The 27,986-nt window shown below is 53.5% G+C and overlaps 1 protein-coding gene across 1 annotated transcript in view; it reads right to left on the bottom strand.

Moving 5' to 3' along the window:
* The window catches only part of LOC109250572 (NADPH--cytochrome P450 reductase), a 63,419-nt gene that overhangs the window by 7,072 nt on the left and 28,361 nt on the right, over positions 1–27,986 (bottom strand). Inside the window, exons 2-3 of the mRNA XM_053894105.1 lie at positions 21,962–22,152; positions 3,779–3,827 (exon numbers count right to left, since the gene is read on the bottom strand). Coding sequence (XP_053750080.1) covers positions 3,779–3,827; positions 21,962–22,140 — 228 coding nt within the window. The 5' untranslated portion in view covers positions 22,141–22,152. The remainder of the gene's footprint in view (positions 1–3,778; positions 3,828–21,961; positions 22,153–27,986) is intronic.

Here is a 27,986-nt window from a genome sequence, read left to right as displayed (position 1 = left end):
GGTGTCCATATATACATTTATACACACGCACGCACAAGGGAAAAAAAATCTAGCAAGAAGTATACCAAGAGTCTCCAAATGGAGAATCATGGGTAAGTTTTTCCGAATACCTATTCTTTATAAAAATCTAGACAAAAGGAAAGGTGCCCAATGGGCCGGCTCCCACATTCTTCATTCTACCCTCCTCCTCCTGTGGCCTCTACAGCTGGAACTCTGCTCCCCAGACTCTCAAGGTGGGGCAGCAAATTTGGCCCAGCCAATCAACGTGCTTGATGAGGTCTGGAAGGTGGAAGTGAGGTACTGGCCACCTTCTGGTCCCTTTATGTAGCCATGAGGTTTCTCAGCAGTAGGATTTCAGTGCCTGACCCCTAGAGGGGTCTCTGGTTTTTGCATGGAGCCCTACATATAGGTACAAAGGAAAAAAAAAAAAAAAAAAAATGTATGGATTATAATTGCTTTAAAATGTCTGCATACCTTTTACATTTCCTGAATTTTCTACCAATCATTTAAAAAGGTATTTTACTTTATTAAAAAAATTTTTTTCTAATGTTTATTTTTGAGACAGAGCGTGAGCTGGGGAGGGGCAGAGAGAGAGGGAGACACAGAATCCAAAGCAGGCTCCAGGCTCTGAGCCGTCAGCACGGAGCCCGACGCCATGAACCGCAAGATCATGACCTGAGCCGAAGTCGGACACTTAATGGACTGAGCCACTCAGGCACCCCTAAAAAGTTATTTTAAAATAATAACTTACAAAAACTACTTTATAAAAAAGAAAGGCTTATGGAATATCAGGCTAAGGGGACAAAACAGGATATAAATAGCAGCTAAATGTTTACAGCAGCATCAAAACATATGAAGAACTTCAAAATAAGCCTTAAAAGGAGCGCCGGGTAGTTCAGCCGGTTAAACGTCCGACTCTTGGTTTTGCCTCCAGTCACGATCTCAAGGTTTGTGGGTTCAAGTCCCATGCGGGCTCCACACCAGCAGTGCGGACGCTGCTTGTGATTTTCCTCTCGCGCTCTCTCTCTGCCCCTCCCCTACTCTTTCTCTCTCAAGATAAACTTAAAAAAAAAATTAAGCCTTAGGAGGAACCTGCAAGAAGTTACGGATTAAGGGTTCAACCACAGGGAAAGGCCCTGGGTTTGCAGGGGAAGTCTCAACATAGAAGAGGTCCAGTTCTCCGTTATCGATCCAGAAATGCAACGCGAGCTGGCGAAAAATCTGAACAGCTCTTTTTACTTCCTCAAAGTGATATCAAAAAATAAATATAAATTCATCCGCTGGAACAGGACTGAGCAGCGAAAAGGAACGAAGTGCGGATGTGCGACACAGACCGGACAAACCCTGAAGACGTGATACTAAGTGAATGGTTCCACTTACACGGAATGTCCCAAACCGGCAACTCTCCAAGGGATGCAGGCAATTAGCAAAGTGGACGAGCGGTTGCTCTGGGCTGTGGGTGGGGGTAGGAATCAGTGGGAAGTGGCTGCTAATGGCTATGGGGTGGCCATTTGGGGTGCTGAAGAGGTTCTAAAGCAGTGGTGATGGTTTGCATAAATCTGGGAAAACGTTAAAAAACACTGAAGGATATGCTTTTTCTTTTTTTTTCATCTGAGAGAGCGAGTGCAGTGGAGAGGGGCAGAGGGAGACAGAGAATCCCACGCAGGCTTCTCGCTCAGCACAGAGCCCAACGTGGGGCTCGATCTCATGAACCACGAGACCATGACCTGAGCCGAAATCAAGAATCAGACGCTTGACTGACTGAGCCCCCCAGGCGCCCTGAAGTGTATACTTACTTTAAAAGGGTGACCTGTGTGGAATGCACACTGTCTCATTAAAGCTGTTACCCCAAATGCATACATATGAAATAATGGCCAGGAAAAGGGGAAGAGTTGTGGGGCTGGGGCAGAGCCTAGCAGTAAGGATTATCAAAATAAGCTTTCTAAAACCTCAGTAACTGAAACTGTAGGATACTGAACACAGAAAGCCAGATCACAGCACTGGGACAGGAAAATCTAGAAAAAGGTCCAAATACATACGGGAATTATGTACTTGATAAAAGCAGTGGAGAAAAGGCGGATGCTGTTACACGGAACTGAGCGGTGCACAAAAAGGAGCCGGACCCATGCTGCGCGGCTGACGCCGGGATAAACTCCCGGCAGACCGAACGTTAATTATGAACAAGGAAAAAGTACTAGGAAGCACCAGAAGAAAACGTGCGAGAATTCTTTCATCTCCTTAGAGTCAATGACTCCAAGTCCAGGAGTCACAGGAAGAACAATAAAGTGCACTGTGTAACTTGTACACACACACACACACACACACACACACACACACACACACAAAACGCCAGGTGAAAACGCAAACTACTAACTGGGGAAAATATCTTTAACTCGTGTCACAAACAAGGGGTTAATCTCCCTAATAATGTTAAGGAATTCCTCGAGAAGGCTCAATCCCAACAGAAAAGTGGGCAAAAGAGTTGACCAGAGAGGGGGCGCCTGGGTGGCTCAGTCAGTGAAGCATCTGACGCTTGGATATGGTCATGATCTCACGGTTTGTGAGATCGAACCCCAAGTTGGGCTCTGCGTTGACATTGTGGAGCCTGCTTGGGATTCTCTCGGCCCCTCCCCTGCTCTTGCTCTCTCTCTAAAATAAATAAACTTAAAACAAAAAAGATTTGAACAGAGAATCCATAAAGAAAGAAATGCCATCATCAGCTACAAAAATCTGCTGAAATGCATTCATAAGGAAAATGCAAATTAGAAGTGCACAGGGATACCTGCTTTTAACCTAGAAAACTGGCACTCCCCCCCCCCCCCCCCCGACTTACATACGCTCTACTGGCAAGGCTTTGGGGCAACGGGTTTTCTCACACACGGCTAACGAGAGTGCCCTGGTGTGAGCCGGGGTCGGGGGAGGGACAATCTGGCAGCTTCTATCACACTACAAATGCACACACCTCTGGGTCCAACGATTCTACTTCTGGGATTTTATCGTATTAGCAGATGTGGAAATTGGCCTAGAGTCAGAGCAGCATCGTTTGTAAGAGGTGAAAGTTAGGAACGGTCCGAGTGCCCACTGGCAGGGCAGTGTCCAAACAAATTCTAGGATTCACGGTCACATGATGAAATCACTACGCAGCTACAGTAAGGAACAAGGGCGGGGTCTCTGAATCGCTAGGGAAGAAACGCCAACATAGATCAGCCAAAAAAAAAAAAAAAAAGAAAGCATGGTTTATAACCGTGTACGTAATAGGCCACGTTTTGTGTTTTAAAAAGATGTAAAATGAGAATCTGGGTTTTTCCCCCCCGCGTGTGCATCAAGAAGCTCTAGAAAGATCCATGAAATACTAACAACGATGATGAGTGGCAGGAGAGAGGCTTTCCCCTGAATAGTTTGGGATTCCGACCATGCGCGTGAGGTACTTTCTCGTAACATGTAACAAAACCGGATCAGGCTGTAGCTGCGCTCCGGCCACAGCTATGTGAGGTTTCCGTCTGCTCGTGGGCAGAGCCTGGACCGGGAGGGAGGACGAGGGACAGTCCCCAGAGTCAGAGCGAGGGGAGACCCTTACAGTCTGGTTTGTTCACCAGGTAAACATCGGAGGGTAAGGTGTCCCAGGAAAGCAGAGCACCTTTGACGCTTTGGTTAGATGAGAATGTTCTAGCCCGCTCCTCCCTCCGCTCCAGGGAAGCTGGCCTTCTGCTGGACCTCCCTCCCCCGGCTGCCAGGGCCACGACCCCCCGCCAAGAGCACAGACACACAGAAAACTCACCGTCTTCTTCATCTTTTCCACAAAGCTGCTGTCTTTGACAGAGGGGGTCCTGAAAAACAGAAGTAGCCGATGGGCAGGGGGCACATGTGGCAGCACGGAGGGGAGCCCCAGCTCCGGCCCGAGCCGCGCCTCCGGCTGGGGGACAGGACCCTGGGCGGGGCCTCCCCGTGTCCTCTACGGCAGGCCCGAAGCCTCTGGAGACACCACCACCTTCAGAGCCAGGACCTGCGGCCCCAGACAGAGGAGAACGAGGGTGGAGGGCTTGACTCCCATCCCGCGCCATCCAGCCAACAGTTCCGATGGCCCGGTCACCCCTCTGATCCCCACAGGCTCCCAGGGCCACAGACCGGGGCAGGCAAGTCCCTTCAGAAGCTGTCCCAGCCTCGCCTGACATTCTGCTCTACACTCGGATGCACCGATTTATATGCCACTCCCTCGTGATGGCCCTCAGCATTCTGTCCCACCGCGGCCTCCAGCCACTTCCTCTGCTGACAGACCCCTGCTCCACCCCTGAACCCCCTTTCCGTCCCCCACACTGGGCCACATTACCTGTTCCCTCCTCTGTGACCACGGCACCTTCTAGAGCCCCGGACCTCGTCCTCTCCAGAGAGGAGCCCGTCTACTCTCCACTCCCTGCTGCTGGCCTCGTGCCCACTCCCTCCCATTTCCTATCCTGTCCCTTCTCTCTCTCCCTGCCCCAGGCCTGCAGGGCCAGGTAAAGATGCCCAGTGAGCCGTGCCAGGGACTCTCAGGCCTACACCAGCAAGGTGCAAAAACATACCTTTCTCTGAACGGCAAATTTTTAGATTGTGTGAAATACAGCCCGTCTAAAATATGGCTGTCTCCATTCAAAACAAAATGAGTAATGGGGCGCCTGGGTGGCTCAGTCGGTTAAGTGTCCGACTTTGGCTCAGGTCATGATCTCACAATCCGTGAGTTTGAGCCCCACGTCAGGCTCTGTGCTGACATCTCAGAGCCCAGAGCCTGCTTTGGATTCTGTGTCTTCCTCTCTCTCTCTGCCCCTCCTCCGCTCTCTCTCTCTCAAATATGAACAAACACTAAAAAAATAAAAATGAAAAAAACCCACGACACGATTAAGGAAATGAAAGGCAAGCCACAGCATGGGACAAGATGTTTGCAACTTATGTCTATCTGACAAAGGACTTGAGCTGAGAATCTCAGGAATCCCTACACGTCAATTAGGGAAAGATGAATAATCCAACAGAAAAACTGTGAAAAGACTTGAACAAGCACTTTCCTTTTTATTTATTTTTTTTAAGATTTTAAGTAATCTCTACACCCCGTGTGGGGCTCGAACCCACAACCCCGAGATTGAAAGTCATGTGTTCTTCCAACTGAGCCAGCCAGGCGCCCCTTGAACAAGCGCTTTCTTAAAGACAGTCTCTAAATGGCCAAAGGACATATGGGAAGGTGCTGGACGTTAGTAGTAACCAGAGAAACGGAAAACAAAACCCCAGTGAGCTCTGCACACGCACCAGAATGGCTACCACGGGAGAGACTGAGCGCATCACACGCAGGCAGAGCTCTGGCGGGGAGCACAGCACGGCCCAGCTGCCCTGGAACACCGTTCGGCAGTATCTCCTTAAACCTACAACCTGGCAGTTCAGTCCCTGGTAGACAGCGGGCAGAGCACATTGGTGCCTGTGCACCAAAAGCTGTGCACAGAAGGTTCCAGCAGCGTTAGACACGCGGGTGCCAAACAGGAAACAACCCTAATGATGTCCATCCGCAGGAGGACAAACAAACAGTGGCACATTTACACAATGGAATATTCTCCACCGCAGCAGTGAAAACCCACAAACGATCAGTACACACACGGGGAGGAGGGAGCCTCAGGGCGTAATGCTGAGTTCGAGGAGCCGGATGCAAGAGAAGGCACCCGTACGACTTTGTTATGCAAAGTCCCCACGCAGGAACAGGAGGCAGGACCCCGGAGGGACAGCAGGGGCGCCCGGGGTGCTCGAACAATCTGTGCCTTGATCCGGGTGGTGGTTACCCACCCCCGCTCACGTGGCGAGGTCACCCTGTGTGTACCTTTCTGCAGATACTGTATCTCAAGAACACTCGCGCTTACACAATTTGCTCCCAAAATCCACTTTTTCCGGCAACCAAGACCCTCGGGGAGGCAGGGGTGGCAACGAGGTGGAGGGCCGAGCAGCGGCTCTGGAGCCGTGCGATTCCCAGCCTGCCACTTTGCAGCTGAGTGAACTTGAACCTCAGCCAGAACACGGGACCAACAAATACCGCTTCGGAGGCTTCTCCAAATGTCAAACGAAGAAAAAGCACAACGAGCACGCGGCACGCAGTCCGGCAAGCACGGGCTCTCGGCGGGACCCGCCGCCCACTTTACAGGAAGGCTGCCGGAGGCCTGACTCGCGGTCTGACTCCAAGGTCTTTGCTCTTTCCACTACATCCTGTGGCTTCCTGCGCGCGGGAAAGTGCAATAAAGCGAAAGCGGAGTCAGCACACACCCGCACGTGCGTGCTCACACACGTGTACACAACCTACAACCACATAAACGTGGTATCTGCTGGGGCCAGAGGCCTGGAGTCTGTGGAAAGACCTCAGTGAAGGCTGCTTCTAAGGACGCCTCTGCCAAGCTGCTTAGACACGTAATTTTGCAGACATAAAGATAACAGACTTGCTTACTCCCCTGGGTTTCTCACTACATTGGCAGCTCCAGGACCAGAGCCACTTTTAGGGCCCCAGAGGGAAATAACATCACCTGTGGGGCCCCAGGGGCGGCAAGGCCTGGCGCCCGCCTTGGCCACTCCAGCTTCTTCCCTCCACCCCAGAGGCGCCCCGACAGGCAGCTGGGGGCCGGCTGCCCAGACCTCCCACCCGGAGATGGCCCAGCTGCCCAGCAACCCCGAGCAGGCCCTCCCTGACTCCCCGTTACCCCACCCAGCACCCCCTGGGGAAGGCCCACCCCTAATGGCGGCAGGGCCAGGGCAAGAGCAAGAATGGAGGCCCTCAGGCCGGGCCCCCCCACCCCCCACTCCGACCCGTACTCCAGAAGAATCTGGTGTCTGTCTGGACATCTCGGATCGCGTGTCCGACTTCTGTCCCTGCCCTGCCACGAGCAGCCACGTCTTCCCTGCCCTTCCGGTTTACGCTCCGCCTAAACCAGAGCGCTTGCCACCTGTGCCCACCTGTGCCCACCTGTGCGCTCACACGCATGCTCTCCCAGGACCCCGTCAGGTGAATACAGCAAGGCGCACAGGGTTGGGACTCCCACCGCGGCTCACCGTCTGAGTTCTGAGCTAGGAGAACAGACTGCCTGCATTTCAACATAAATCAAACTCAAATCCAAACTGATGCTTCCGTATCAGCCAGCTAGGTGAGCGTTTTTGATTAGATACTCTAAGAAAAGAGCAGGCACAGAACCACATGCAATTTCCATTCATACGGTGCTGTGGGTGTTCAAGACCCACTGATCGTACGTTTTAAAAAATGGTCAGAAAGATGAAGTTTAAGAGGTGTGAATTTCTCCCCAACTGAAAAGTGGAACAAACTAAATGCATTTAGTTGACACCTAAAAAGCGCGAGGCTTGGGGGCGCCTGGGTGACTCAGTCCGTTGAGCGTCCAACTTTGGCTCAGCTCACGATCTCACGGTTCACGGGTTCAAGCCCTGTGTCGGGCTCTCTGCTGACAACTCAGAGCCTGGAGCCTGCTTCGGATTCTGTGTCTCCCTCTCTGTCCCTCCCCCACTGTGCTCTCTCTCTCTCGCTCTGTCTCAAATATAAACATTAAAAAAAATTTTTTAATACATTTTATAGTTATAAAACTGGGGGCAACTCCAATGTCTAAAAATCAGGGACAAGCTGAACAGGTTACGCAGCACAATATGACACTGTTCACTACTGAACAGGGAAGCGTGGCTCGCCTCTATGGGCGTGGAAGGATGTTCGTGATTCACTAAGTGGAAAAAAGCAGGTTATAGGATAATGCAGGCGACACGATCCCGTTTTGTTTAGAAGGGAAGGTACAGAAGCGCACATGTGATGGACGCCCGGGTGGCTCAGTCAGCTGAGCATCCGACTCTTGATTTCAGCTCAGGTCACGATCCCAGGGTGCTGGGATCGAGCCCTGGGTCAGGCTACGTGCTAAGTGTGGAGTCTGCTTTAGATTTTCTTTCTCCCTCTGCCCCTCTCACATGGTCTCTGAAATAAAATTAAATGCATAAACAGTTTTAATAAAAAAAGGGCACGCGTGAGCACGTTAAGGATTGTTCTCTCCCAGTGTTAAGCGCCCGGGAGTCTCTTTTGTTTCCTTCTACAGCTGATTTCTACTCCTAACCCCCTCACCCCTGTTCTTCTTACAGTGAACACGTAGTGCTTCTGTAATAAGAAAATAAGAATTACATTCTAGGTTTAGAAACGTGCGTGGATATGGACAGATTTGGGAGGTTCTGTCCGATAAGGACAACTGGAATGGCTAAGTCCCGAGTAGAGACAGCATCAGAGATGCAGGGCTGAGGAACACAGAGGCCTCTGATGCAGAGCGCGTCTCCACCCTGCAGATCCCCTGGGCCTCACCGACCTCCTGCTCACCGTTGCCCTGGGTCGCCCTCCGTCTCTGCCCACAGTGCCCTTTCTCTAACTTTGTCCCACGAGCTCCTATGTACCCCATCTCTGAAGACACAACATACACTTTCCTCTTCAGAGCACCCTGTTTGTCACCACCTTCAACAGGGCACAGGCCTCGGTTCAGGCCCTCGACTCCATGTTCGCGACTCATCGCTCCATCTGAGGCCTGGGGGGAGCTGTCGGGGCCTCGGCACTGGGCACCATGCCTGGCACTGGGCGCGGCCTCCGGGGCGTCAGGCCTGAGAGGCTGTTGGAGGGGTCAGGGTCTGCCATCAGCAGAAAAGCAAACTCTTGTCTCTTCTCAAGGACTGAGGTTTCCATAGAAGCCACATCTGAAGAAGGGGGGCTTGAAGACACGAGGGGTGCCCTGCTGCCCTGAGTGCCTGCGCCAGCCTCCGCCTTCCGACGGCCTCCCACCAGCTAGGGGAGAGACAGGCTCCGAGGGCCATCATGGAGGAGGGAAGGGCCCAGCCCTCCGAAGGGGAGGAGGCTCCGGTTTGAATCCTGGATCCGCCACCAACTGGGCCTGTGGTGGCATCGCAAGGCCTTGGACTTCTCTTACTGAAAACATTGAATCTTGGCTTCTGCAACGTCCCCTGCCTGTTCCTCGTACAGCATTGGGAGTGTGGTTAACTCTCAGGGATAAAGAGGGTGTTCCCTAGAAGAGAGCCACCTGGGTCACTCTGTAATTTCAAAAACGCCCAGTGGCACAAAGTGGCATGTGCTAAGACCAAAAGGGGGGACCAGACAGTCCACCCACAGGGCATCTGCCGAAACCGGGAAAGGCCTCCCAGAAGGGCTGGGCTCTATTCTCAGACAGAAAACAGATCCCAAGGGAAAGCCACGGAAACCGGGCAGCTGACAGGCTCTTGGATGAGGCCCGTGCAGCCAGTGGGGAGCTCAGCTCTGGCGGCCCAGGGGTGCGTGGCCTCTGACCCAGACGCATGGGGCCGGAATGCCAGGCTGGCGGCTCCGGGAGCCGGGGGACCCTCCAGGTCTGGCTGAGAATGTTCGAGGTGGGGAGAGATGGGCTAGCCCTCCTGCCCCTAGAGGAAGTTCTCCCAAGAAGCCTTAGCACCTCTGTGCTTCAGCCCCTGGGAAAGGAGGAATGCTCCCATCTTTTCCCCTTGGCTCCAGGGCTGGCTTCCAGAGATCGGGGGCAGATCGCACCCCATGGCGGGAAGGGAAAGCCGAGGACACTAAGGAAGACCCCTTGCCTCCAGTCATTGGCCCGACATGACACGGTACAGTTTCCTACTGGTCACACGTGGCCTTGAGGAACAGCAGAATCTACCCTTCCACCCCCCCCCCTCCCACCCCCCCCCCCCCCCCCCCCCGCTTCCCACAAAGCCCTGATGCCAGGCTCAAGGTGGCAGAATTCACCTGCTTGGCCTGTGCAGGTCCACACCTGAGCGCCCTCAAAAGGTCTAACCCAACCTGACAGCTTCATCCTGGGATGTGCACGTGGAACCTGATCTTCCCCAGGTGGAAGACTCGGTGACCGGGGCCTTCCTGGTTTCCAGTCCAAATCCCTTCCTTTGGAAGTGGGGAAATGCAGCCTGCAAGCCAGGACCAAAGGGGGGCTGATGGTCCTATGCCCTGCTGAGCCCCCCAGGGGACTGCTCCAACTCTGCTGGTCAACTCCACAGGGCACCCTCCTCATGCATCTGGGGCGTCCCTGTCCAGGAAGGGGCCCCCTCCCGAGGGGCATCAGCGTGGTCTGCAGCAGAGACACGTCTGAAACTGACCTTCTCAAGGTTGGCTCGTCCCGCGGAGAGGAGTACGTGCACCCCATGGTTTCTCTCCCGACCCCGACTTAAGGGAAGAGGCAGCTTCCGGCTGTCTCCGGGAAACAGGCAGGGAGTCCGCGGCTAGGAAGTCGGGCTCTGTCCATCTCTCCGCAGTGCTGGCGGGGCCGGCAGACTGGCCCGGGACTCTAAAAGTTCTCCCCAGCCCTCTCGAAGTGTCTGCTGAGCCCCTGCCTACGTCTGTCCCCACGGGCACAGGCAGGACTTGGGACTCCAGCCTGAGACCTCCCGTGATGCCCTGCGTTTGGGCGTACACCCCTCCTCCTTCTGTATGGACCGAGGGAAGGAGAAAACCTTTCCAACCCCGACTCGGGTCTCCTTGGTAACTGTTTATATCGGAGTCCTTTCTCCCTACTTCCTCCCCCTTTCCCAATTAAAAAAAAAAAAAAAAAAGGGAAGTCTTGAGGCTGAATAGAGCTCTTCTAGACACTAGAAGGCAGCTGTGCAGGTTGCTATGGCTGGGCTGTCTCTCCACAAAGGAAGCGGCATTGATCCCGCTGCCAGGGCGCCTCAGGATCATATTAAATTAGTTCTGGTTCCTGTCTTCCTCCCCACAAAAGAACTATGGGCAGCAGAGCCCAAGACGCGGGGCCCAGGTCACCTGGGAGCAGCATGTATGCAGAGGGCAGGCCTGCCCCCCACAAGGTGGACCCCACATTCGCTAAGGAGACATTTCCTCCCGGCGGCGGGGGGCAGCCCATCAGTGGCCCCCCAGGACAAAAAGCCAGCAGAGGAGATGGCAGCTGGGTCGGGCTTGGAGCCCAGAGACCACGCGGGTCCAATTAGAATTTTCTACTCCCAAATTGGGAGCAGGAGTCTCTCCATCCAAGCTTCAGAAGTCAACTGCGGGATGCACGAAAGGGAGGGCGGATGAAAGCACTGAGTCACTCGCATGAAGATGAACCAAGATGTCCCCGGGGTGATTCATTTCCTTTCCAGTCCCGGCAACACGCAGAGGAGTTTGGAAAACTCCAACTCGAGTGTCCTTTTCTACAGCACGGATTTCTCCTGAGACTCTCCCCTGCCCTTGGCGACACACGAGGCAGCCAGGCAGCCGCTGTGGGACAGCTGCCTTCTGGGGCCGGTGTGGTGGCCGGTTCTCCACCCCCAGGGGCAAGGAGCCTGCCACCAGAGAGGGGTGAGCCGCCGGGGCAGGCCAGCCAGGGCTGTGGCTGAAAGCAAACGGTGTGCAAGAGCCGCCTTTTGTGAATACAAAGTGATTCCCCGGAGCTTAAATAAGAACCAGCAGGTGAACAAGGGCAGATCAGCAGGGGGCACCCCAGGAGGACACTGCCACCAGCAGTGGCTGCCCTCTGGCAGGTGGGAGGTCATGAGTCAAAGCCAAAGCAGGGAATGGGAAGTATAACTTATTGAGTGCCTACTGTATGACAGTTAGTATTCAAGGAACTCTATACTGTATTTCATTTAATCTTCCTCACCCTGCCAGATGGGCTCTTGGATTTCACAGCCAAGGGCAGCGAGGCTCCGGGGACAGTGGGAAGCCAACTCTGGGCCTGTGGAAGCCCAGAGCCACAGCAGCGCACGGCCGCACCCATGAGCAGAGCAGACTGTGTGCCCCCATCCCACCCCGTGGGGCCAACCACCGCTGACAGGAGTCACCAGGCACACTCAGAGAGCACACTTCCCGGCCCCTCCCGGGGATCCTCGGCCCTTGTCATTTGGCATGTTCGGAGGCTCGAGGGGACTGCCGTTTCCTTCAGGCACACCCTACCATACAGCCTTCAACGCGTATCTACCAACACGCACATCAGGCCTCCACACCTGCCGTGTGTGGCCCAGGTGGCCTGCCTTCCCAACACCGCAGGGCAGCACGCTGGCCTCTCCCTTCCAGCCCTACAGACCCCCGGGGCGGTGCCTCTGGAAGACTGGGTGCGGGCAGGGTCAGCGCTCTTGTGCAGGAGAGCGAGAGAGATACTGAGGTCCACGGCCCTGCTCAGGGTTATTCGCCAGTGACAGTGACAGAGAGAAGTCATCCTCTGCTCAGATGCCTTGTCTCTTGTCTCCATCGGCTTTGCCATTTGCAAATGGAGATGAGAGCCCTGTTTTACAAAAGCCCCAGCCCAGAACCCTTTCTCCGCAGCGCTGACACCTTCTGCTCTGCGTGCGCTGTTCTCCTCGGAACCTCAGGCCCCTTGCCAGTGCCCGCCGGTCAATGCCAGTGCCACTGGGTGACCTTCCTCCAAGCCACTCCAGCTGCTCTCAGGACTCTGCCCCGGTTCAGTCCTTCCCTTGGGTCCCCTTTAGTGTCAGATAAAACCCACCCCGAGGAAGGCCCGAGGCCCTGTAACATTTACCCCCAGCCTTTTCTCTCCTGTCTCAGCTCCGTGACCCCTGACCCCCTCTGTGACTCCCAACCCACTAGTAACCCTGATGCTCTCCATGACCCGACCCCCTCCATCAACCTCAGTCCCCTCCACGAGCCCCAATGCCTCTGTGACCCCCAACTCCCTTGCTGACCCCCGACTCCTTCATGATTCCCAATTCCGTCAGTGACCCTCGACTCCCTTCATGACACCTGACTCCCTCGGGGACCTCTACCTGGGCTCTGGCAGACACACCATTGCCAGCGGAGCCCTGGCTTCTGCACACGTCTCTGCTCTGTGAGCCCTGCTCTGTCTGTGCCACGGACCCTCGCCGATGTCCGCCTGTCTATGCCAACGCCAGCTTTCTACTTAGCCTCCCAGACTCAGTTTGGGGGCACCTCAATCCTGACGTGCCCACCCACGGAGGGCTGACCCTCTTCTGCATTCCCACCGCCTCTGGCAACACTCCTCTCTCCCACATGCACGAGAGCCCCCAAGGACACTGCTTACCCCTGCGCCCTGGTGCCTGGCACAGAGAGGGAACCACGGGCAGTGAGCACCGGGTGCTACTCAGCGAGGTCGAGAGGTCCACGCCTTCCCGGACAGGCCACCTTTGGAGTTGTAGGCACAAGGCAGAATGGCAAAGCCACTCCGGTCTCATCAGGGGACAGGGAGGAAGGAAAGGCAGTGAAGCCGCTCACGGTCAGGGGGGCAGTGGAAAACCCAGGCCTGTGCTTGCGGGGGCGGCGTGAATACCCCAGAGCCCCTCTTCTCGCCACTTCCCGACGGCGGGAGGCTTCAGGCACTGCCCACCCTCCGCGTCCACAGAAGCCTATCCTACACACTCTCCTCTTTGCACAACTCCTGTGTGTTTCTATTTTCACCTTCGGCAGAGCCAAGGACGTCTCTCTAGCAAGAGTGACCCTGAACTGGATGCGGACGAAGCCCGGCTCATTCTCCATCTGTCGGCACCTGCCAGACGCAGGCGGATGGAAACGAAGTTGGCGGCCTCGGCTCCTGGATTTCCTGGCCCTTCTGTCGAGAGCAAGCCCCCAGATAAAGATCACATAGGAAAATGAGCTCCTCTGTGGCTTTTCAGAAGCAAGCCCCAGTGGGATGGAATGGGCAAAATCCAGACTGTGGGAAACTGAAACAAACGATCTGGTTCTGGAACAAAAACGCTGCAGGGAAAAACCAGGGATGGAGGGGAAGCCTGTTCAGTGAGAGACTTCCTGTCATGTTGAGGAGAAGCCAGGCCCCGAAGGCTGTAGCCACATAATTCCGTTCACATGACATTTGGGAAAAGGCAAAAGTACAGGGACACAAATAAGATCATGGTCACTAGAGGTGGGGGTGGGTGGGTGTTAACTGCAAAGGGACACGGGGTGGGGGGAGGGGGTCACGGGGATTTTGGGTAAAAGGAATTTATTCAAAGTCCCTCCCCCTCCCCCCCAATCAACACTTAAAGACAAAACTCACAGGTGTTCTGCACTTGGCCCTAACTCTTTGTTTTTCTAGGTCAAGGTGCCCTACATTCTCAGAAAACAGACCCCAACTACAAAATGTATTCTCCTCTAGCCTGACCACAATCTGCATCCCAGATGAGCCCCCTCCAAAACCCTGCCACTTTCTGTTCTGCCTGGCCAAGAAGCAAGCCCCTCCCCCCGGGGCACAGCTGTGACCCTTATCACATCCTTAAAACAAAAAACAAAAAACAAAAAACGATTACAAGGTCCAGCCTGACCGGGGGTGACACCTCTCTTGATGTCTGGCCGTCCTCCCTTGGCAAGTGAATAAACTCTGTCCTGCTTGTTGCCCCACTCTTTGTGCAATTCTTTGCCGCCCACCATCACCGGCCACCCTAACACGTGCAATGTTCTAGATCTTGATCATAACACTGGCTGCACAACCGCATACCTCTGTTAGGACTCATCTGCACATAAATTATACCTCCACATACCTGGCCCTCCGAGGGAGGGAGACTTTTAAGATTTATTTATCAACGGCAGTGCAGCTGCAATCTTGTTTAGATCCTGAGTTTTTGAAGAAGTGTGAAAAAAATAGATACGGATCGGTCAATCAGGGAACGACAAACAAACGCTCCTGGGTGCCTGAGAGTCCCGAAGCTTGCCGCTGGCTCTCAGGGGTGTGAGGACAATGGCACAGAGTTGTGTTCAAAAAGGAGAGGAGAAGACCGAACTATTTTCACATTTCACATGAAGTGTTTCCAGTTTGCTAAGAAATCCTCATTCCTTTATTCAGGATCCACATATGACTGATTACAAAATAGGACTGCTTTAAGATAAGCCAGGAGCAGCGGGGACGGGAGGAAACGAGCCTCCACGGTGGGTGGGGGGCTGTGTTCACATCTTCTGGGCTCTGCCCTTTGGCGTTTGTTTGAAACGTTCCGCAATAAAAAGCTTTGTTTTTCTTTAAGGCACTCTCAGGCGCCAGACGTGAGGCCAGAGGTACGTGCGGAGGCCACTTGGGTGCTTCTTGCCTCCAGCAGAGCAGAGGAGGAGCCCAGCGGCCCGGGCTGGCCACCTGCTCAGCTTTACCACCACTGGCGGGCATCACTGTGGGGCCAGAGCCTCGGATTCTTTTTCAAGAGAAGCTGAAAGTCTGGGTTTGATGTGCCACCCTTTTCAGCGTTCTAATTTCAAATAATGTCGTAATTTAAAAATGTAAAACTCCCTTGGGGCGCCTGGGCGGCTCAGGCCTCTGGAGCCTGCTTCCGATTCTGTGTCTCCCTCTCTCTCTGTCCCTACCCCGCTCACAGTTCTCTTTCTCTCAAAAATAAACATTAAAAAAAAAATTTTTTTTTAAATTAAAAAATAAATAAATGAAATAAAATAAAAAAATGTAAAACTCCCGTGTAAGCCAAGGTCAGCCTGTGGGCCACTTTGCCCAAGAGGCAGCCACAGGTACATGTTAGTGCTAGTCCAACAGTGGACCCAGACTGGAATGGGACGCTGTCCCTGCATCATGGGAGGCAGAAATACAAATGGCCATGCGACAAGAGGGGTGCTCCACGCAGGGCGCTGTGTTACGTGTGCGAGCAAAGTGGGGGCTCCGGGGGGGTCCTGGAGCTTCAGACTCCCGTAGGAACCATCACACCCCGGGCGCCCTGCGACTAGGAGCTGCCCTAGCGTGGAATGCTCTGTCCAGAGGCACAAGCTGAGTGAAGGCTGAGGACTAAGTGTGAGTGGATGGCAAGGAGCCACTTTCGGGATTATTACCACCATCACTAAGAGAACGTGCTGCTCTCTTGAACAAGCCTTTAATTGCTATTAATATAACTCAGAAGACCTCCCTGGGGTAAACAACTATGTTTGTGGATTAAAAGGTTCAATACTGAAGGGCACCTGGGTGGTTCAGTTGTTCGAGCGTCCGACTTTGGCTCAGGTCATGATCTCACGGTTCGTGAGTTTGAGTCCCACATCAGGTTCGCTGCTGTCAGCACAGAGCCCGCTTCGGATCTTCTGTCCCCCTCGCTCTGCCCCTACCCCACTTGCACACGTGCGTGCGCTCTCTCTCTCTCTCTCTCAAAAATAATAAATATTAAAAAAATAAAAAAATAAAAGGCTCAATACTGTAAAGTGCCAATTAATTCATAGATTTGATCCAATCCCAACTAAAACCCCAGCAGGGTTTGTTTTCTCCCCGCTTTGGTTTTGGTGGACATCGACATTCTGGTCTAAAAGTTACATGGAATGTCAAGGGCCTGAAGAAGACAAAAGAATCTTAGAAGAGAACAAAGCTGGGGGACTTGGCCTACAGATTATCAAGTCCAGAGTGACTATGGGATCACAGAAAATGGAACAGTGTGGTCCCGATGAAGCAACAGAAAACAGATCCATAGGACAGAACAGTCTAGAAACTGACCCGCATACAGACAGTTACCTGATTTATATCACCAGTGACACTGAAGGGCAGTGGGAAGAGAATGGCCTTTATAACACCTCGTGCTGTGTCCAGTGGATGGATGTCCGACGGGGGAAAAATGAACCTCGAAGCACCACACACAACTTGTCAAAGCCAAGTCAACGTCAGCTGCATGGAGGTCTAAGTTTACAGGCTACACAAAGGAAGCTTTCAGAAGGAAACATAAAGAGAACGGTTTTTAGGACCATGGGATAAGTTACGATTTCTTAAACTGGACACAGAACCATCAACCGTCAAGGTTTAAGGTCAACCAAAAGGTTGAGGAATTGGGCTAAGTGTAAGTCAAGCACTTCCGCTCATCAAAAGGCACCAGTAAGAGAGTAAGGAGCAAGTCACAGACGCGAGATCGTATCTGCAGTGCATTTATCTAACAAAGGCCTCATATCTAGACTATAAAGAACCCTGGCAAATGAACAGGGCCACCAACCCAGTGGAAGAAACGGGCAAAGTCTTGAGCAAACAGATGTTCACAAAGGTATCTAAATGGCCAATAAACATTATGACAGACAAGGTCGTAGGTCTTCAGGGAAACGCAAATCACGACGGGATGCTACTGCACGCCTGTTTGAGTGGCTACGATAAAAAAGGTGATAAAAGTAAGCGTGAGGAGGGGACGTGCCCGTGACCTGCCAGTGCCACGTCACAGCACACACGGAACAGAGACACGGCCTTATGGGGACTAAAACACACCTACCAGAATGTTCACGGTAGCACTGTTTGCAACTGTTCTCCCGACCGGGAACCGTCGAAATGTCCGTCATCATCAGAAAGAATAAATCACAGATTGTTCACAGAATGGAATACCAAATGCGACCAAAGAACTCCACGTAAACCTCAGAGTGCATGCTCCGTGACACAGACAACATGGGGCCATTTTGGTTACACACGTCCTTCAAACCGTGCACTACGACCCGTGTCCTTCTGTTTGCGTGTTATATACACTTCAGCAAAAAGGTGACGAACAAAACAGTCCTTCCAGAACTGACCTTCCCTCTGACCCTCCCTGGTCTCTTGCTCCTCGCCTCCCCCCGTCGGCCACGGGGACCAGAGAGACAGAGGAGTGGCGAGTGGCCTCACCCTGCTACCCACAGCTCATGCTCAGCCTTAACACGAGAAACAAAAGCCTAAGAGAAAAAGCCAGCGTCTTCCTTCTAGCAGCCTGGCCTCTCTTCTCTAGTCACCCCATCCCCTGCTGCTTGCAAAGGGTCCAAATCTCTACACTTTGGGTTTTGCTCTGCTCCCTTGCTCTGCCTACGCCCAGAGGCATCCTGTCTCCCCGTTTCCCAAACCTGCTCTGAGCAGTTGCCTGGTGCAGACTCTTCACACCCAGCCAGGCCCGCGTGTCCCATCAACTGTGCCCTCACTGTGCGAGCCCCGGGACTCCCTTTTCTGGCCTCCCCATCTCTCTCGGGCCCACGTCCTGTAGTGCCCCCCACCACCTGCCTCCCGACGACCCTCCATCCACCCCCCACGCAGTCCACGAGAGGCCCTGCTGAAATCAGGCAGCGTGGCGAAGGGGGAAGTGTGGCTTGTGGAGTCTGCAGGTGTGGCTTGATAAGCTGGCTCTGCGACTTGTAAGTGACGTGACTTGGGCAAACTCCGCGGCTACTTGCGTCTCAGCTACCTCATCGGCAAAGTGGGGTAATAAAGCCTTCCTTGTAGGGCTCTTGTGAGACAGGATGTGATATTAATAGTAAGGATAAAAGCAATAATACGTGCCATTCAAGGGCAAGGCCATGACCAAGAGCACCAGGACCTGGGCAAAGCGCTCACTGATGATGTCATTTCAGTGTCAGCCCCATGAGATAAGGACGCTTATCGTTTCCAGAGCACAGACATAAAAAAGATTAAGTCACGGCCAACGTCTTCACGTGCCTTCTAGGTGATGGAGGCAGGACTAGAACCTTTGTCACCCAAGTCTGGGCCCTAGAACATACCCCCTGCACTATGAAGGGGTCCCCTGCGGAGGGTACACATGACCCGGCCCCAGCAGGCTTCCACATGGTGTATCGAGGGACAAGAGGCCCTGTGGAGCGAGCAGACACTGAAACAGGAAGGCTGAAACTTCAGGATTACGAAGAGGGAAGGGCAGTTTTAGCATACCCGCAAAGAGACAGAATCTACAAACTTTAGGCTTTTGTTTTTATTTCAGGTCCATCTCATGAGGCTGGAGAGGTGACGGGGAGGACGGTGGCTCCATGTGCTCCTATGGCACGCCCACGTCCTCTCTTGGAGTGCGGTGGGACATCTCCGCTTTACAGACAAGGAAACTCAGGGCCACTGGAAACTGGGACCCGGACACTGATCCCTTATCTTGAGTACCACATTCCCCCCCCCCCCCCCGCCCCCAAATACTTTCCATCCCAGGAAGGCACCTGGCTGGACCAGCCCCGGATACAAGAGGCCAGATTCCTGCTCGCCTGCCGGTCCCTTCCGCTGGCCCTCTGTGGGCAAAGCCCTCTGAGCCTCGGGATGTGGCAGCACCTTCTAGGACCTGCTCAACACCACCTCCCTCCTGCCCCCTCTTTCTCAGAGTTCCTGGAGCCTGTGTCTCCTGGCCTGGCCCCGAGACTTCCCAGCCACGCCCTGCCCAGCGTGCCGGGCTGTCGCAGAGGCCATGCTTAGGCGATGCACACAAAAGCATTTCATAAAGCATTTCTACAAGTACCTCTGAACGTCCTGACGGCTCAGTTTTGTTAATGTAAACACCACCTTTGTCTTCTTGGCACGAAATACACTCTGACAGACTCAGCAGCCACCAGCACCAGGAACGTACTAGGTGCTGTCACCTCCAGCACCTCACTTAATGCTCACACGAGCCCCAGGAGGTGGGGTCATTCCCCTCCAGAGGGGAAAACTGAGGCAAGGTGAAGGGAGGACCTCACCCAGGATGTGAGCTCGAACACAGGGACTTCCTCTATTTTATCTGTGGCTACCTGGGGCAGAGCGGGGCCTCAGTGGATATCTGCTGAGCTTTCGGCAAACAGGAAACTAATGTCCTGTCAGTGGTACAAGAACTGAGTCCTTTGAATATCTCCTGTGATGCTTGAAGACCGTAACTTTTCCAGGGGAGACAATGGTTACCAAAACTGGGAGAGGGAATTAGGAGGGGATGTGACCCCGAGGGCCCAGCCTGCCCAGCCTGGGGAATCCTGGCCCCGAGCGTGTGAAACCACGGCCTGCACCTGAGACCCACTCCCGGCAGGACTCAGGGAGCCCCCAAGAGCAGGGCTGGGCCCCAGGGCTCCCTCCGCCCAGGGCCTCACTCAAAGCTGCCTGCAGGTGTCCAGGGTTGGAGTTTGGGTAGAACATAGCTAACAGCGAATGTGAAGAAGTGACCTGATTGCAGGAAGGATTCGGAACTCAGTCTTGGGGGGACAGTGGTTTCGTCACCATATCACTCCTTCACTGTCCTGTTTTTATAGCTAACAACCATCTGCACTCTTAATATTTTCATTAAGCTAATTTACCTTTGTACTTAAACTTCTTACAAGAAGGCTTTCTGGAAGGTTGAAAAACATCAGTAAAGTAAAAAGAATATGGGGGCACCTGGGCAGCTTAGTTGGTTAAGGGTCCGACTCTTGGTTTTGGCTCAGGTTTATGAGATCGATCCCCACGTCAGGCTCTGCGCTGACAGTGAGGAGGCTGCTTGGGATTCTCTCCTTTTCTCTCTGTCCCTCCCCTGCTTATGCTCTCTCAAAATAAACTTAGGAAAAAGAAAAAAAAACATTAAAAAACAAACAGTGCCATTAGTAAACTCAAGCCGGAGACTGTGTGTGATATTGTGACTTATAATAAATACGAATTTGGGTTTTGTACTGTTTCTGGCACAGAGCTCCTAAAACCCTTGGCATTTCCTAAGTGATAAAAACAATAAAGGTGTCTTCCTTTCCTCATAACCAGCCCCTTTCAGCCACTCTGGAGTTTATGTGAATAAAGCAATTTCTGGAAAGCCCTGAAGGATGGGGATGGTTGCCAGGGGGAACCAACCATGTGGTCAGAGGGTGTGAATTTCCAGGCCTGCTGCTGACCTCCGGGGAGGGGGGGACTGGTGGGTGAATGAACCCCCAGCAGCAGATGGTTTAATCAGTCGCATCTGCACCTACATTAAAACCCAAGAGCACAGGGTTTGGAGAACTTCAAGTGTCAGGCTGCTGAACACTTCCTTGGAGGTGCTGGGAGGGTGGCAGCCCCACCGAGGGTATAAAACTCCGCAGCCTTCCCCATACCTTGCCCTCTGCATCTCTTCCATCTGGCTGTTAAGGACTTCTTTTTTCTTTTCTTTTCTTTTCTTTTCTTTTCTTTTCTTTTCTTTTCTTTTCTCTCTCTCTCTCTCTCTCTTTTCTTTCTTTCTTTCATGTTTATTTTTGAGAGAGAGAGACAGAGCAGGAGCTGGAGGAGGGGCAGATGTCACCATAAAGCCCGACGTGCAGCTTGAACCCATGAACCGTGAGACCACGACCTGAGCCGGAGTCGGACGCTTAACCAACTGAGCCACCTAGGCGCCCCTGGCTATTACTGTCTTCTATCCTTTAAAATAAACTGATAACTTTGTAATAAGGAAACTGCTTTCCTGAGCTCTGTGAGCCACAGCAGCCAATGAATCAAACCTGAGGAGGCTGGTTTCTAGCTCTGGTTTCTAGCTGATAAGTACAGGTGATGCTGGGACTTGAGACTCGTGTCTGAAGCTGGGGGCAGTCTTGTGGGACCGGGACCCCCACCCGGAGGACCCAAGGCTAACTCCAGGCAGACGGTATCACGCCTGGAGGCATCCCAAGGGTGTGCAAGAACTCCCCATACATCTGGTCACAGAACTATTCAGTGCGGGTCTTGAGGAGAAGAGAAAACCAGTTTTCCTCCTCTGCTGTCGCCCCCACAGCTCTAAGCTTGAGGCTGCTCTCTTCATTTGAAAAGGGAAATTGGCAAGCCTTAGGTGGTAAAGATGCTTCAGCACCAAACTGCAACCCTGTCCGTGTCAGTGATGCCACAGGACGGAAAGACAGTGAGCTGCGCCTCCCGACGTGGTCCTTTGCCAACAGCTCCGCTACGACCCATCTGTTCACAAAACTGTCACAGACAGAAAGATCACGGGCCTGGGGTCAAACATGAACCGGGTGCCGGCTGCAGCTCTGCCCTGTGCTAATGACCTCGGGCAGTACTTGTAGTGCCCCTGAACCTCAGCTTATCTACCTGTGAAATGGCATCTTGTACTCTGGTCCCTGTGAGGTGCCAACGAGAGATTCGAACAAGCGGACAGACGTAAAAGAACCTCGTAAACCCTAACGCGCTGTGGAAACACGAGGGGTTAGGCTAAGGTAGCCCTGAGGCACAGGCCACCGATAAGGCGATGTCCCCGATTGAGCCCCAAATGCTGCAAGGCCACCTGCACCTCTGTCGCCTGGCTCTCTCCTGACCGAGGTCTGAGGACAGGGCACCGCTGGGACTGATGGACGGGCTCTGGAACGCAGAGAGGGATCTGGAGCACAGTCACTTACACTGGCTGAATTCTGGTGAACTCGGGGATTTCGTCTTTTTTCTTTCTGAAGAGGAACCAGTAGGTCAGGAGGCCCATGATGAGTGAAAACAGAATCATGTCCGTCATGCTGAAAAGAGACACTTCTTCAGCCACTGTCTCAGACACGGTGGCGCTGGCATCCACGTTGGAATCCCCCATGGCGAGAGGAATCTGCAGGGAGAGAAAGGGACACGTATGAGCAGGGAGAAGTGGGGTCTGCCTGAGGCCCACGGGGGCACACCCCCACCCCTCAAAGCTTCAGCCTGGGTCTCAGGGCCCCAAGGGCTGCAGCAGCAGGCAAGGCACCGGGGCAGGAGCTGCTGGCCCCTCCAAGACACAGGTGCAGCCTTGGGTGGAAACTAAAATATTAAATGGCCCTGTGGAGTCCAAGGACGTCCTACAGATGGAGCTGGGACTGGGCCCCCTGCAAATAGAGAATAGAAGCCACAGGCTCTCAGGGACACTGAGCCTCCTCCAGCCCCACATGGGCTTGGTTCCACATGAGAACAGGGACCATTTTGGGGCAAATCTTTTCCCCAACTGTGTAACAGGCCTGGGTGGCCCTAAACCCTGTACATTCCAAAGGCCTCCAGGGCTGGCCCTTGGACGGCTGCTGGGAAATCACTTCTGAACCCTGGGAAGACGCCGCCTGATGAGCGTGGGCCTTACAGATGGTTTACTGAGACACTGGGCCAGGCTCAGATGGTTTACGTTAACCATGCCTTTCAGGATGAATGGCTGGGGTTCTGGATCGCATCGTGTGGGTTTGACGTCCGGGATGCGGGAGACAGGGTATATGAGGTTAGCGATGCGGCACTCCACGCCTGCTAGGCTGACTCCCATACAAACCCCACACGTGAAGGCGCCGATGAGCTCCCCTGGTTGGTAACACTTTATACGTGTCGCCACGCGTCGTTGCTGGGAGTGTTAAGCCCTGGCTGCTGACTCCAGCGGGCAAGGCCAACTGGAAGCTCGTGCCTGGTTTCTGCCGGACTCAGCCTATGGAGCCTTCTCCTTTGCTGGTTTCTGTCTGTGCCATAACATCCTTCTGCCATAATAAACTGCAACAGGGGGTGAGAGAGCTTTTCTGAGCTCTGCGAGTCCTGGCGAATCACGGAGCCTGACAGTGGTCCCAGGGACCCTCAGCACACCAACCTCATTTGTTCCCTGGAAAGATGCCCCCCCTGGTCCTGCCACCACTGAAACCCGGCAGAGAGGCAGGTCCGAGTCCACAAAGGGCAACGCGGGGAACCTGAAAGCCCGGCAGGACGCTTCTGCCACTTATCGAGGCTGAGCTCACCTCTGCAACCTCGTCACTCGATTTTGCAATTGCCGCTGTTAACCAAGTGGGCAGCTCTCACCACTACCAGGCTTCCCAGCCTCAGTGCGGAAAGCCTTCGTCACATCTCGGCAGCTCAGGCACACGAGATTGCCTCACATCTGCCTTCCGCTCGCTGTCCCGGCTGCTGGGAAACAACTCCAGGGTTGGCCCCCGCAGCCGCTCTGGCATCCGAGGGCCCCAGCACCAGCTCTGCCCTTCTGGGGCCTGTCGGGCACGGGCCACTCAGAGCAGACTCTTGGGCTCAGCTGTCTGCTTTCTCGTTCATCTGAGGTGCTTTTCTAATGACTCAGTTCCCGTGATAATCATATTTGATATATCTCATATTCAAGGATGAACTCATGCACGTTGAAGATTTATTCAATGTTCGTTCTGCACATTCTCCCGGCCAACCCTGCCAGTGTGGTCTGGCACACCCACAAGTCTTCTGTCTGCCAAGCTCTCACAGAACCATGGAGGGAGAGGATCTGTCCCACAGGGTCATGCCGTGCAGACCCTCGGGGCCCGGCTGACACAGGAAAGCCCCCCTGTCCCCCACCGGCTCACAGAACAGCAAACGTCAGCTCCCTGTCCCATGGCCCTTTCTCCCCCTGACTCAGGTCACCCAGCCCCCCTTACTGCGGGGAGACTCCTGGCCATGAAGGAAAATGACCAATGATCGTTTCCTGACACCTATGTGAGCTGCCCACGCCATCTAGAAAGCTCATTCTGCAGGGGGCTCCCGCAGGGATGGTGTGCCGGAGGGCAGTGGATTCACAGTCCCACATTTGGTTCCAGCTGCCCAGGCCACTGCCACAGACCTCTAAGGGGCCTGCTCCATACAGAAGCCAGAGAGAGCCTTTTAAAAAGTAAGCCAGATCATGTCACCTCCCTAACCCAAATCCTCAAATGGCTTCATGTCCTACTGAGCACAAAATCTAAAAGCTCTGCCCCCTCCACCTTTCTTACCGCTCTCACCTCTCCTCACCAGTCACACTGGCCTCCCTGCTACCCCTCAAGCCTCCAGGTCTGCTCCTGCCTCAGGGCCTTTGCACACGTTAATGCTGCTGCCTGGACTCCATTCCTCTAGTTATCTGTAGGGTTCTCTCCCTCACTTCGTTCAGATCTCTGCTCAGATGTCACCATCTCAGAGAGACTCTGCCTCAGTATAGTTTCTGGTCGTTCTCCCTCCCCATACTCCCTCTCAGCACCGATCACTACCTGGCATTACGTTATACGTTCCTTCCACTGACTGCAGGGTCAGCCCACAAGAGCAGGACTTCATTTTGTTCACAGCCTGACATACAGATTACCGGGTGGCTTTATAATCTGCAAAGCATCACACAGATAACACATCATTACCTCAGTTTGTGAGGCTACGTGCACTTTCCTTCCCTCTGGCTCTGATACCTGACCATACTGCCTCCTTCGGCATCCGGGCCACTCCCCTCAAGTTCAGAGGAAGAACCCCATACATTCTTGCACCCCAGGGAGACGACCAGGCACTGCCCACCGGGATGCTGACTCCCTGCAGCAAGCCAGGGTGGGGCTCAGGCCCTGAGGCCTGACCGGGCCGGGGGACAAGGCCAGCACTCAGGGGTCTCAAAAGCACTGAGAGCAGCTTTGACTGCAAGGTGTAAAACTTCAGACAAGAGCGGCAGAGGAGCAGTAGAAAAGACCCGGAGATCATGATCATTTTATCCGAGGCCTCCTTCTACTCTGGGGAAGTGAAGGACTTCCCACAAGTCTTCTCACAAGGACTGCTGAAACCAAGAAAGGGGCCCCAGCTTCCCAGGGGAGGGCTGTGTTCAGGACCCATCTAGGCAGGATGACCTAAGAGACACGAGCCTTTCCCCTGCTCTGCTGTGAGCTCCCGAACGAGGAATAGTATTGGAAGTACCTCTGTATCTGGCACAGAGTGGAAAGGAAGGACTGGCAGACTGGCAAGAAGGAAGCCACGCTGAGAGGAAAGCCCTTTACCCCTATGCTTCCCATTCGAGGACAGCAGCAGTGTGACTGGGGCTGAAGCCATGAACAGCTGCTAAACCATTATTTTCACACCGAGTCACTGTTTTCACACTGAAGCACACACACAAGACACCCACCTATATCCCCAGCCTAAGTCTCTGCACCCCTGCCCCAGTGCCTTTACACATGCCTGAGACGCTTTTCCTCCAGTTGCTTCCTGACAATCTCAGCTCGACTGTCACTCCCAAGCACTGTGCCAGGGTCATACTTTCCTGGCACAGTGCCTGGCACACAATCTAATGCAGAATAACTACCCGTGGAATGGATGGAAGGTGTCAGTGAATATATTATGACACGTGAAATATGAAATTTGCATGAACCGATAATACATAACAAGCAGATTTAAAAGGCATCTGGTGTTGGCGGTGTGCCCAAGTGGTGATCTGCTAGGACAGAGGTTCCCAAACTTTCTCTGCTCACGGAGCCCCTGGTAGCTTAGTAAAATTTCCACGGTCTCCCCAGGCCCGTGGCTACTTTGTTTATGAAGCAGTCAGGTCCAAACAGCCCCTGAAAACCCAGCCTGGCAAAGACACAAGTCGGCCAAAGAAAGGCAGCGTGAGCTAAGGTTCAAAACTAGCAACCCAAGCTGGTATACTTCACACAGAGTTTGACAGATGTCACTTGCACCGCGCTGGTAGATTAGGTGCCTCTGGGAGTGTGCCCTGAGCCACCTCCACACGATCTGGTATAAAACCACTCTCCTCTGATGGCTGAAAGATTGTGATGAGAAAATCTTGGACGTCCTGCTTTACAAGAATGTTCCCCACTTCAAGTATGGCAGGGTGACTGACTGCAGGACAGTCCGTCAGAGACCCTCCAAGGAGACTCTGGGAGCCCTGTGCACTCTTTCTGCCCTGGAACAGTCTCTAATCCGTAGGCCGTTTCTTCTTTCCACATTTAGTGAAATGGAGGAACGCTGGGAAGTGCAGAGCTCTTGGGGTCAAAGGCAACACTTGTCCGCAGCAGAAACAAAAAAACAAAACCAAAAAGGAAAATGTACATGAGAAAACAGAGCAACTTCTTAACCGGAGCAGGCTCTCGGCCACAGGGCTGCGGCTTGAATGTTCTCCTCTGGAAAATTGGGCACGGAAAAAAGGGCACATCAGATCTGATCTTTTACTACAAGTTAGGTCTGTACATAGAGCTTTTGTTTTTATCATAAAAGAACATTACATGGGCCGCCTGGGTGGCTCGGTCGGTTGGGCGTCCAACTTCGGCTCAGGTCATGGTCTTGCGGCTCTGGAGTTCGAGGCCCGCCGTCAGGCTCTGTGCTGGCAGCTCGGAGCCTGGAGCCTGCTTCGGATTCTGTGTCTCCCTCTCTCTCTGCTTCAACCCCAGTTACACTGTCTGTCTGTCTGTCTGTCTCTCTCAAAAATAAATAAACGTTAAAAAAAAAAGAAGACAATTACATACAGAAAAGGACATACGTAGGTAGGCAGACAGATACGAGAGAAACCATTCCTCCTGAATTTCAACGGGTGATGCCGCAGGCCAAGGGTGACTCGTCCTGGCACGTCTGAAAAGGCAAACGAGGCAGAAGGGCCCTTTCTCCATCTGACTCTTCACAACACCGCAGCGTAAAATCATCCTCAAGGAAGTACTTACGGCCTTGCATTTACTGTATGCAATTTCTGGTCAGCAAACAAGACTGATTGAGCAACCCGGCACCGACACCGGGGTGAGCCGGTCTCCTAAAGCAGCAACGAGGAGGGAAGAAGCCTGAGCAAGCGATTTAGTTTGTCCCTCAGGCGTGCACATCACATCACCCAGCGGCAGCCACCGGCACCTTACGGCGTCCACCCTCGGCTGCGGTGGGAATAGCATCTGCTCAAGTTCACAAATCTCTGCCAATGAGTAGTGGTTTCAAGATGAGGGGAGACCGGGGCTCCTGGGTGGCTCAGGTGGTTACACGTCCGACTCTGGCTCAGGTCATGATCTCACGATCTCAAGAGTTCTAGCCCCGTGTCGGGTTCTGCGCCGACACTGTGGAGCCTGCTTGGGATTCTCTCTCCTCTCTCTGCCTCTCCTCCACTTGCGCTCTCTCTCTCTCAAATAAATAAACTTAAAAAAAAAAAGGTGAGGAAAAACCCTCAAGGGAGCCAAGCCTGCTCCCGCCTAATAGCTTATCCTCCAGAGATGGGGGGGGGGTGCTCAGGGGAAGGGCCCTCCCCAAGGCGGCCTCTAAAAAGCAGGGCTCAAGAAAGCAGCAGATTCCTCTCTAGCAACTTGCCCACCAAGTTGATCCTGCAAACCGAGACACGGCCGGTGTGGATTCCTCTGGAGTTACCATTTTTAGGGTTCACTTGGTTTCCTGAATCTGTAGGTTTGAGGACTTGCAGCCATTATTTCTTTGACTATCTTTCCAGCTCCCCACCCCCCTTTCTCTACTGCCAGGATGATGATGATGTAAACGTGTTTTGTGACGGGTCCTCCAAGTCCCTGAGGCTCCGTTCACTTTTTTCCACCTCGTGTCTCTCCGTTGCTCCCCGCTGACTAGATAATTCCATCAAGCACTCTACCTTCAAGTTCCCCTGTCTTCACCATTCTACTACGGCACCATCCATGGAGCTCTCGCCATGGTATTTTTCAGTTCTAAGATGATTGTCTGGCTCTCCTTTATATCTTGTAGGACTCCAACATCGATGTCACTTTGATCAGT

This window comes from Panthera pardus, unplaced genomic scaffold (genome assembly GCF_024362965.1).
Source record: "Panthera pardus isolate Hobbes unplaced genomic scaffold, ASM2436296v1 HiC_scaffold_4, whole genome shotgun sequence".
Lineage (NCBI taxonomy): Eukaryota > Metazoa > Chordata > Mammalia > Carnivora > Felidae > Panthera > Panthera pardus.
This window is presented reverse-complemented; position numbering and strand designations above follow the sequence as displayed.